At 31.6% G+C, this 12,071-nt stretch overlaps 1 protein-coding gene across 1 annotated transcript; it reads right to left on the reverse strand.

The window, feature by feature from the left end:
* Window positions 1-221: 221 nt before the first annotated feature.
* Window positions 222-11,493, reverse strand: LOC145242758 (uncharacterized). The gene is made up of 4 exons (XM_080105898.1): window positions 11,328-11,493; window positions 8,874-8,916; window positions 3,060-3,311; window positions 222-1,820 (listed from the first exon to the last, which is right to left on the reverse strand). Exons 1-4 carry the CDS (start codon window positions 11,367-11,369, stop codon window positions 1,060-1,062), a joined length of 1,098 nt encoding a protein of 365 aa, XP_079962024.1. The 5' UTR covers window positions 11,370-11,493; the 3' UTR covers window positions 222-1,059.
* Between the last annotated feature and the right edge of the window lie 578 nt (window positions 11,494-12,071).

Below are 12,071 nucleotides of genomic sequence, written 5' to 3' on the forward strand. Positions count from 1 at the left end.
CTGCTAAACTCCCTACATAGTACCCCTGAAACTTAGATTCCTGATAGTAGCCCCCTACATCAAAGTGGCAATGTGCCTTGTTTGGTTAGAAAATGTAATTTTAAAAAAACTGGTAAAATCAAACAGGAAAACATGTAAAAAAATAACTTGGACTTAAGGAGTCGGAGTCGGATAAAAAACTCCAACTCCTTGTACTTTTAGAAATCCGACTCCGACTCCAACTAAAACCTCCAACTCCTTCCGACTCCGACTCCGCAACCCTGATTGCAATACATAAGGATTTAGTAGTAATTTCCTATTCAACAGTTTAAATACTTCCAAATTCCATCCAAATTCTGAAGGGGTCACAAAATACTTCATTTTTTTTTTTTACAACAATCAATAAAAGATTAAAATGACTTATTCGCTTATGTGGAAACCGAAATGCATTGTGGTGGATTTGGTTTCATAGTTAGTTTTTGTTAGTATTTTGACATTTTATATATTATATTTCGGATGCTTGTGTAGATTGGTGATCTTTTAAACAAACGCATTTCAAGTGAAGGCATTATTTCATACAAATCATGTCAAAATTTGTATAAATTCCAAACATTACAAAAAACGAACCAGTAGAAGATGTGCTAGTTATATTTTTAACAAAAATTCATCCACAATTACGTTCTGTCATACTGTGTTTAAAAATGGCGGGCTCTTAGTTTAAGTCAATTTAAATCAAGGGTTATCTCCCTTGTTTATCATATTAAATTCGTCGCACAACTTCAAACATAGCATAAAATTCGATAATTCAATCAATTCTATTTTTATTTGTAATTATTTTTCTACTGGATTTTGACATAACCTGTAAGTATGTAATAATGTTTTCACCTGAAATGTGTTGGTTTAAAAGATTACTAATCAACATAAACACCATATTTCGCTAGGAATATGTATTTTATTTTATGCTACTGCATTGTTAGATTGCCGTAAGTATTGCATACATACTAAATTAAAAAGTAATTCAACGTGTAATGATCAAAGTTACGTTAATGCGGGAAATTCACATACACATATGAAGTTGTCTCATTTGATACGTGACATCAAGTTTGCCTTCATAATATTCACATGTTGACACAAAACCTGAAAATCGGATGTTATCAGCAGAACCAGACAAGCAACCAATATCACAACACCAGCCATTCCAATTCCAGTCGCCGAGGGACGATTGTCTGTGGCGCTCGTTTTAGACCGAATAGTCCGGGATAATGTGCTTTTATTGACGGTCAGCTCATCTCGTAGACTGGCAAGCTCTTTACCCGTTAACGGTTGCACTTCAAAACACTTACACTGACACAAGTTACCGTCTGGCGTCATTGTTATGGTATTAGCTTCTAATACGGTTGTATCTTCTCCACTTATATCTATCACGAAAGTTGTATTGTAGAGAGAGTTTGGGAAATTGGACGAAGAAACAACGGTGGTAGGTATAATTTCATGTGATGACATCATTAAAATAGAAGATGGTTTTAATTGTGTCACTTCCGGTAGGTCAAAAGTTGATTCTGTGGCAACAAGTTGTTGCGTTGAATCAACCATTTTCGTTGGCGCCGTAGACATTTCTTGGTAAATGCTACTCGAAACTGAGAGGAAGGTCGACTCCGCAATGTTTTCCGTAGGTATTTGAGTGAAAGGCGACTGAGAAGAACTTAGTATTATATTGCTGCTTGCCAATGTTGGTGTAAAATCTGATGACAACGTCTCTATTGTTGAGAACAGGAAGTTGCTGATTGTCGTTGACGTGACCGAATGAAACTGCCTGGCCGTGTCAAATGCAGAACTTCCTGCTGAAATGATATTTAAAAAAAAAAAAAAAAAAAAAAGCAAATGTTAAGTCTAAAAATGCAATACACAAAGTTAAGACGCCGGAAGTGGACTTGGTTTGCCTAAATATGAAACTGAAATCGGTAAGTATGAAATGAAATACGAAACCACCTGTTTTATCATGAAGCAATAATAATAAAAATAATAATAAACTTTTATTTTTTTTACATTTTTATAAATATATTTTTAATATTTAAAGTATATTCATATGGACATATTTTATTTTATTTTAAAAAAAGTAATTTAAACTTTCATTCCATTTATTCATTTTTAAGAAACTTTTTTATACAAATGTTTAAGATAAGTTTTTTTTATTGTGATAACACAAAAAGTGTTAATAAAAAAAAACTTTCACGCATTACTTATGACAAAATTTTGTAATAAAACTTGTGAAAGACATAAATATATAGAAATGTAAATAAAAAATTCTCATTATTTTTTTTTTCATGATAATACAAGTGTTAAAACAAAAAAAAAACATTTTATAGAAATGAAATTTTTTTTTTTTCATGAAGTGTTAAAACTAAAATAATTTTTTGAAATAAATTATTTTCGTATGGTTTCGTATTTCGTTTCATGTTTAGTGGCATCTGTTCCATATTTAGGTAAACCGGGGTTAGCATACTCTCATTCCATCAGCCATGACCAAATAGCAGTAGCCTTAAGTAATTCATAATTGTATTTTGAGTGTCGCCCGCACTGAGGATTAAGCCTTTAACCTTCAGAAGAGTGTAACTTACAACTGAATTTTACCAAGTACTTTATTCACTACATCACGGGTCTTTTTGAAAATAACACTCAAGATGAGAACAGTAGTTTTAGGACTGTTATCCTCATCTAAAAAAATTTGGAAATATATGTCATTTTTTTCAAGTTTTCACGTTAAGTAAGGTAAAAATACCAGGTTGGGAAACGGGCATGGTCTATCCTTCTTTCAAGGGTAGATGGGCCTCTCTTAAACCGTGGTAGGCAACCTATCTAGTGATGGAGTCACAATAAAAAAAATAGCCTTGGTGAAGCATCAAGTATTTCCAGCCATTAGAAAAAAAATGTGAAAGATTCTGCAGAATTTGTTCACGTTTCACCTGCGCTTATGGGTATTGGATGAAACATTTTCTTTTTTTTATGTTAATATACTTCGGATGAGCAAAGAAAACAATTGCATTTAAATTTAAATTAGATTTCAATAGATTATTGCTTACCTGTGGATGTGACTCTCATGTAGAGGGTGGTATCATCCTTTGCACTGTCTTGCAACAAAGTTTTCATGATTAAATCGCTACAGAATGGTGCCACAAAGAAACTGCAATTCTGCTGGGAAGGACTAAACATCAGGTAGCAGACTACAAGATCCGGGAAGGCAGTTTTTGCTAAGCAGGATTCAAAGTTGGTTATGTTAACAAAGAGGTTTGGGGGGACGTATTTGTCTTTCACAGGAACATACGTAATGCCAGCTGAAAGAGAGGAAAATCAGGTTTGTATTACTGTACACATAGATTCGAAAAAGTTGTCAAAAAACAAATATATAACAAATAAATGTTATCAAAGGCAAGATAAGTTACTTTTCTACCAAACTGGATATATATTTTTCGTGTTTTTATTCAATGTAACATATTTATTCAGCTCGAAAAACATACAGTGTTTACCGATGTATTGGAAAATTCAAGATGGCGTCTGATTCTCTCTTTAGCACGGTAAGTTTGGGAAAAGGTGTTATAAATAAAAAGAACTATACAAAATACTATTAAAAACCCGCCGAATATATGTCAACCTATATCACGGTAACATATATTGAGCGAGTTTTTAACAGTATTTTATCTGGGTTTTTATTTATAACACCTTTTCCCAAACTTACCGTGTTAAAGAGAGAATCAGACGCCATCTTGAATTTTCCAATACATCGGTAAACACTGTATGTTTTTCGAGCTGAATAAACATGTTACGTTGAATAAAAACACGAAAAATATATCCAGTTTGGTAGAAAAGTAACTTATCTTGCTTTTGATAACATTTATTTGTTATATATTCGTTTTTTGACAACTTTTTCGAATCTATGTGTACAGAAATACAAACCCGGAAAATCAATTTTATTTGTTAATGTACACCTATGGGCCAGTCATTGGCATGTGACCGACCCACATGTGACACTAAATGTCTTGGAAACGGTCCACGTAGGAAGATCTGTTGATTAGACGTCTGTTGTCAGATGAAGAGAAAAGCATACCTGAGATGTTGAATATAGCTGGCTCATTCTTCTCTCAGAATGACGTCTTGTTCCTTGAGGATTTCGACATGGTTGGAATCTTCCTCTCCAGGTCTGCTTCATTTATTAATGTAGACATTTAAGGCGGACACAAAAAACGACGCACGACACAATTGGTACTATATGAGAAATATAATTAACTATTTATTTTTCTTTTACAAAAACAATTTACAAATGATAATTAACTTTCATTATATTTTTATAAAAACAATTGTGACATAATCCTTAAATTAGATTATGTGTTTTATGAAAATTTCAAAATTTAGTTTTAGGCTGACGAAAAATGTATCGTTTTTTTTTTTTTTTTTTTTTTTTTTTTTGTTTTTTTAATTGTCACCGAGACAAAATGAACATGGAAGAAAGCGAGAGAGAGTATAAGAGAAAGAGAGAGGTGAGAAAAACGTTCAGCAGATGAGAGCGAGTTGACAGGTAACCCGGCCAGCGACATGTTTTCTGACCCCTGTTTAGTTACTAAGCGAACAAAGAAAGGAAGAGAAGGATAAGAAAAGTACTGAGAAGAGAGAGGGAGAGAGGGAAAAGAGATATTTTTGGACACACTCCGCCGAGCCGCCGCGCTGGACGGGTTGGAAAAATTCCCATCCCGACAACAAAAGAAGAAAAGAAACGACTTGACTGTCGGAGGAGGTAATGCCGGGGAAAACTCCATCCTAACAAACAACGTCGAAAAAAAGAAACCCACACCAACAGCGAAAGGAGGTGATGTCAGCAGTGATAAACGGCGGACTTTACAAATATGTTTTCGAATTATGGACTAACAAAGAGACGGCATTTTCAGATAGTAGATTAAGATACCCCTTCCGCCTCCTTGTAATTTGTTTCCTCTATTTGATTTAATCCCCCCTACCCCACCGTAGTTTATTTTTTTGTAATAAAATTTAACTTTGAAATGTTATCACTGGTGTTCATGTTCATTCTTTCTCGCATTCTGTTGTGTTCAATCCTCGTGTCTCCTTCCCTTTTTACCCTTATCAAATGTGCGATAAATATTTGTTTTTCGTAAATTCCTTTTTTACATCCCTTTGCTTTTATATTTAACTCCCCCCCCCCTTATCGCGTGTATAATAAATGGGTCTCGTCCGGGATATTTGAACCGAGTTGTGAGTTACGCACGCCTGCTCAAGGTTATTTTGTTTATATTTAACCTAGCTAATTTATGTAAACATCCTTAGCTAAACCCATTGCTACACTTTATTCTATAAACAATAACTAACTCCTAATGTAAACTATTTTAAGAATATCATTGGATAGATAGATAAATAGGTAGATAGGCAGATAGATTGATAATAGCTAATTAACTTTTATCAGTGTTAATTATTCAACATAATGGTAACGTCACCAACTTTGAATGTTACAGTTTTGGTTTTGATTTTAACTGATGGCACCCAAAAACTCTTTTTCTTACTTTTGAAATCACGACTCTATAATAATATATACAAAATCTGGACAAATTAAAATATATTTAAGCGTATTTTACGCCTGGGCAAAGTCGCCCCACGCCTCCCGCTAGTCTAATGTAAACAAGTTCTTGTTGAACCGTCCTCTTAAATAATCAAATTCTATGCAATAGACACCATTAACAATTACTACACAATCATCTTACATTTATTAAGCCTTATCCCCAAGGGGCCTCCATATTCTACCTTATCTTAATTTTAAATAAGACGAAAAAGTTCTTTTAAAAATAGCGCGCACACACACACACACACACACACACACACACACACACACACACATCTTGTTAAGAGTAGTAGCAAAATCAGATTTATCATTTACTAGCAGGGGGTCCAGCATTGCCCGGTCATAAAATACACTTAAGTATGATGTTATAACTTATGCAGATTTCATAATTATTATTATACAGTCATTTATTATATTGTACCCAATATATAGTCGTGATTTCAAAAGTAAATATATATATATATATATATATATATATATATATATATATATATATATATATATATATATATATATATATATATATATATATATATATATATGATTTGATGTAAAAGTCTGCTCATCTTGAAAAATTGTTTTTTCAATATGAACATAATAAAGAAATGATAGACTTTTCACTTGAGGAAATCTTAGTTATTAAACATTACAGATCAAAGCATTGCCATGCCAGTGTAGTGAAGTTTTTACATGTCTGTATGAATAACGATATTTATATAAATAGCTTTATTTACTATTAGGCACTATTATATAAACCCAGTTGGAATTCACTTGATTTTTATCCTGAGAATAAATACTTAATCTGGATTATACACACATCCATATATATATATATATATATATATATATATATATATATATATATATATATATATATATATGCATATGTATACACATAGGTGCCACAGGGCTTATGAAGAAGAACCTGAAGTCCTACCTTACTAATATTCCTGGTGAACCAAGTGCAAAAGAAATCCAGAAAATTGCACTTAAGGGAACAACGAAACGAGGATACAAAAAAAAAGAGCTCTCGGTTGGTTTCAATAAAAAGCAGGGCAATGTTGGCAGCTGGTTTGGCTGCCCCATACCCAGCATTACAATCTTCAAAGAAAGAAAATTTAAAAAAAAAAGACACCCACACGCTCACACACACACACATATATATATATATATATATATATATATATATATATATATACATATACATATACACATGTTACACATATTAGGCACTATCATATAAACCCAGTTCACTTGTCTTACTATTTTCCACTCGACTACTAGGGAACGTCCGCTTTCTTTGAGTTCCCAGTATTTGTTTGCTAGTGTTGTTTTCATTCAGTGTTTTTTTTTTTTTTTAACATACTTTTGTGGTCATAATATCGGCTTTTGAAATCTAAGGACGTCATACCTACGTAATATTTTTTGTTATTTGGGTTTTCTTTCGCAAATATTGTGGCTTGGTAAACTATGCTTTTCGTTAGACATTTATTTTGAAGTGATCAAAGTGCACCTGATCTACAGATGCATTTATCTTGTTCATTATTAGTATATTTATTTTTATTTCTACTATGGTTGTCGTTGTCCGGAGTTGGTTTATAATTTTTTATTATTATTATTATTATTATTATTATTATTATTATTATTATTATTATTATTATTATTATTATTATTATTATTATTATTGTTTCTACTAGTTACATGTATATTATTTGTGTTATTTTTATTTTTATCATGATGTTCACTTTTTTATTATTTATTTTGTTGTTGTTTTCATTGCTTTTATTTAATATTTTGTTGCTATGTGATTTAATTATCATCTCTATATTTTCGCAGCAGCTATCTGATAACTTTAGGTTATTTTTATTGAAAATTTTGTGTAAGGGATTGGTTACAGGGAAGTGTTTTTCGATGAGATCTAGAAATTTCTTGCCAAGTGTTGTTTTTAACATTTGATTGTACGGCGCCGTATGCCAGATTATATTTCTTTATCTTCTATTTTTAATTTTATTTTTATTGGTATTTTGTTTTATTATTTGGTATTTTGGATTATATTTGATATCAATATTTTTGTATCCACTATATTTTAGGGCTGTTTCGTAGATATTGATTGACCTGTAACCAATCCTTTACACAAAACTTTCAATAAAAATAACCTAAAGTTATCATACAGCTGCTGCGAAAATTTAGAGATGATAATTAAAGTGCATAATAACAAAATATTAAATAAAAGCAATGAAAACAACAACAAAAAAGTGGACATCATAACAAAAATAAAACTAACACAAAGAACACACTCCATACAACGGCAACCATAACTTCAAATTGTTGATAAAATAAAACACTCCCTGCTAAAACGGCACACACAAAGGAAGGGTTCAACATAAAGTCAACTAGGCCTTTGTTCTGTAAGTGCCTGCCCATTGGCTGATTAGGAAGGGTGCGGTGGAAACTAGGAAGCTGATTGGCTAACTAAAAATCCAATAGAATATGCGTGAATAAAAACGCGAGACTACAAGAACTCTTATAAGCCTGACGAATCCTAGTGTGAATGAAACGTGGAATATTCTGTGTAGCTTAATTGCCATATATATTTTTCTAACTTACTACCTATGCATTGAGCACTGTTGAAGTGAATACTTAGTTTATGCATAAAATTATACTTTCGTATATTAATTTATGTGATTTAATGAAGTAGTCATATATATAATATATATATATATATATATATATATATATATATATATATATATATATATATATATATATATATATATATATATACTTTTTAGTTATTTTTTTACATAAACACCTAGGTATTGCTACAATTTAATTTAAAATTCGAGTCTTAGTGTTAAAGTTTTTAGCGTCTCGTTGGTGAGGTGATTTCTTGGTAAGTATGTCTTGAGCTGTTGGGTGTTCGTTTATGTTTGGAGGCGGGGGGGAGCTATGATTCGGTTTATTTATTTTCAGTTTTCATTTTGTTGTTAATTGTTTGGAGAGGGTCAGCTAGCGGTCGCACATGCGCACATACAACACACATATATACTTAAAATGTAATAATGTAACTTAACAGAAAGATACGGTAATAAAAAATAAAACACACACACACACACACACACACACACACACACATATATATATATATATATATATATATATATATATATATATATATATATATATATATATATATATATACAGCCAATCAAGACACCAATATGCAATACTCACATTGCTGTTCATAAGAATATCGTTAATGATAATGACTTACCATTTGTGATGAGACATTTGTAGAATATTAAACTCGTAATTGTCTGCAATGAGAAAGAATACAATTGTAATGGGACATTAACACACTCGCACTTTATATCACTAACCTTGTTTAATATCCGACCTTTTGTGAAAACAAAAGCAAATACCCACATACCTTAATGGAAACATCGGCCAAGTTTCCTCACTGATGAACGCAAACTGTTGTGCGATCCATTTCTTCTTTTAATCTTTTTTTTTTAAAGTTTGCCATTATCCATATTTTTTCAACTTCTACCCATGCCGCATATCTAAGCCTCTGATAAACGAATAATAGCAAGTGGCTATCTATCATCTTTCCACATAGACTGTATATTACACACGCACTCACCCACACGCACATACACAAAATATATTTCATTGGCTGCTACATCAAGATGTAGGAGACCGCACTGCCCTTTTCCTGGATTTCTCCACTTACCCTTGATCCTTACCTGAGTGTTTAGCTAGAGTATATCAATTCTTTAGCTTTTGGTATGATTTGAATGACAATTGAAATCAAGCTAGAACAGAAAAGATGATTAGTTTCTAAATTCGTGTATGGGTGTAATTTAGATATATTTGTTGATTGCCAGACGCAGACGAGTGCATTCTATCGTTGTTCAGTATAATTCAGGGGCGACAACTTTGATATGGTTCAAGCGAGAAAATTCCTGAATATTTTAAGGCAACGCTTCTATTTTCATTCGTCTGTTGCGGTTTGTGTATTACGTCAGAGAGCCACGCGCTTAATGACTTAAAAAAATATTTTAAACAACATAGAAATGTTGAATTCCAACTTTGTTATTGTTAACGTGCACGTTTATCAAACTAATTCTTTTAATACTATCTCGATCGAATTGATATGTTGTTGTTGAATGTCAATAAATGATATTACTTTTTAATGTGTTTCCTGCTAAAAATCACCTGCAAAATTAATATAGTCAGATCCAGAGTGGGGTAAATAAAGAAATAAATTTAAAAAAAAAAAAAAAGAAAAGAAAAGAAAAAGACGGTGACGTTGCTAAAGCAGTTGCAGATTTGAATTTTTATCCGGAAGGAATAGAAAAGAAAAGCTCACGATTTTCATTTGGAAGAAAGTACCTTCTGTGAGAAACACAGCGATACATAAGTTGATTTTACAAATATGAAGACGATAATGCAATAGCGTTTTTTTTAATACCTGATAAAACTGAGAAATTTAAAAACAAAACTATGTTAATTAAGAATTAACGAAAAAAAAAAAGAAAGAATTTTAATAGCCGAACAATATTAATTAACGATTAACAAATTAACTAATCGTACAGATTACAATGCATAGAAATAGGTGCCCGTTTGCTCTTAAACAGTTTTTAATTTTCCTCATCTTTATTTATATATAAAAGGCACTTTGTATGTGCGTTCCCTCTGAACTCCAAAATAGCTGGGCTGATTTTTTTTTTTTTTAATTTCACACGCATGTACTTTATGTGCCTGGAAGCGTTCTTAGATAGGTTTTATCTCAGAATACCTCCTTTAAGTATCGAAAATCGATAATCAAAGAAATCCCACTGAAGAAGGAACAGTCCAATTTTGACCAAAATTAACACTTCTATACAGCATCATATTACAAAGTGCATTTGAGAAGGGCCCAACATATAAAACCAACAATAGGTTCTGTGATAAGACAGAGGCGTTTTCAAAATGAATATTTCTGTCTAAGGCACAACTGTCCTTGGCTTTTGCATTTTAAATTTTAATACATTGTTTAAAATAACTTAATAAAATCAACAGTAAGTTCTCTACAGTGCAATGTAAACTTCAACGAATTGTGGACTAAGTTACTGTGAGGAAGCATGTGAAGCTTTCTCCAGTACACTGTGGTGAGTTCCTGACTAGAGCAGGCAATCAATCGATTTGATTGAAAAATAGGCAATTTTACCGATTTGAATGACAATAAAAGTATTGGAAGTTTGGAACATTCGTTGATTGTCATACAAACGTCAGGTCTCCCTGCTAGTTAGTCATAAAAGAAAGCGCACATAAAACTCCTTATCTGTGCTTAATCTTAAACATAGATTCCATGAACAAATCTTCTTTCTTAGAACTGCACACCTGTGGAACTCTGTTCCATTTTCCTACTTTCCAGCTAATTACAATTTGGTTGTCTTCAAGTCCAACGTGAACAAATTCTTGATGAGCCATCCCCTTAAGTAATCCAATTTACCAAATTTTTACTACTGACGATGACTACGACATGTTCCCTTTGATCACTGTACACTAATTAACTCTTATCCTCGAGTGACTTCAAGGCTTTGATAAACGGTGATTCCTTTGTAAAAAATAAATAAATAAATAAATAAAATAAAAAAGTGAAGAAAAAGGAATGAATAGTCGTTAGAGTTTCGTCAATGACGATACACACACATAGAAAAGGAGGAAGTAGTAAAGTACGTACCTGATAAAACGTCGATAGTTGGAATGAAGAAGATAGACGCATTTTGACCCGATTTTTTCTATTACCTTTTTATAACAAAGGTTGATGTTTAAGTAAGCGTCCTCTCCAATGAACGGCGATGCTGGTAACAATAAAAACCATAAAATTGATTGATGTTTCATATATGTCTTGCCAATAAAATTTTTTTAAATATATTTCTGTGTTTGCTAAATATTAGTGGATATGTTTACTAGTTACAAAAAATATTACTTATTCGTTAAAAAATATTGAAATTATTAGTTATTAGCTAAAAAAAATATTAAAATTATTAGGTATTAGTTTAAAAAATATTAAAATTATTAGGTATTAGTTTAAAAAATATTAAAATTATTAGCTACTAGCAGTTCAGCCCGGCTTTGCTCGGGCCCTATGTACTGTCCATAACTTTATGTGCATATATATATATATATATATATATATATATATATATATATATATATATATATATATATATATATATATATATATATATATATATATATATTAAAAATATTGACTCATGTCCAGGTAACCTACATCTAAAATTTCAAGTGTTTAGACTCCAAATTAGCGGAGGAGTTTGGTAGAGTCTGCAAAAATCAACTCTTTCAATTTTGACTTCTTGGCAGCCAAATTTTCGCCCAAAAACTGACCAGAAAGCTTGCTGCATGTCTGAATACCCTTCATGTAAAAATTTTTAATGTTTAGATTCAAAATTGGCTGAAT

The sequence above is a fragment of the Euprymna scolopes genome, chromosome 21 (assembly GCF_053919585.1).
Source record: "Euprymna scolopes isolate OS-2025 chromosome 21, ASM5391958v1, whole genome shotgun sequence".
NCBI lineage: Eukaryota > Metazoa > Mollusca > Cephalopoda > Sepiida > Sepiolidae > Euprymna > Euprymna scolopes.

Coding starts and splice junctions, on each gene's coding strand:
- LOC145242758 (XM_080105898.1), bottom strand. CDS start 11,369: ATGCGTCTATCTTCTTCATTCCAACTATCGACGTTTTATCAG. Junction 3,312..8,873: donor CAAATGTCTCATCACAAATG/GTAAGTCATTAT, acceptor CCTCTCTTTCAG/CTGGCATTACGTATGTTCCT. Junction 1,821..3,059: donor CATGAGAGTCACATCCACAG/GTAAGCAATAAT, acceptor ATATCATTTCAG/CAGGAAGTTCTGCATTTGAC.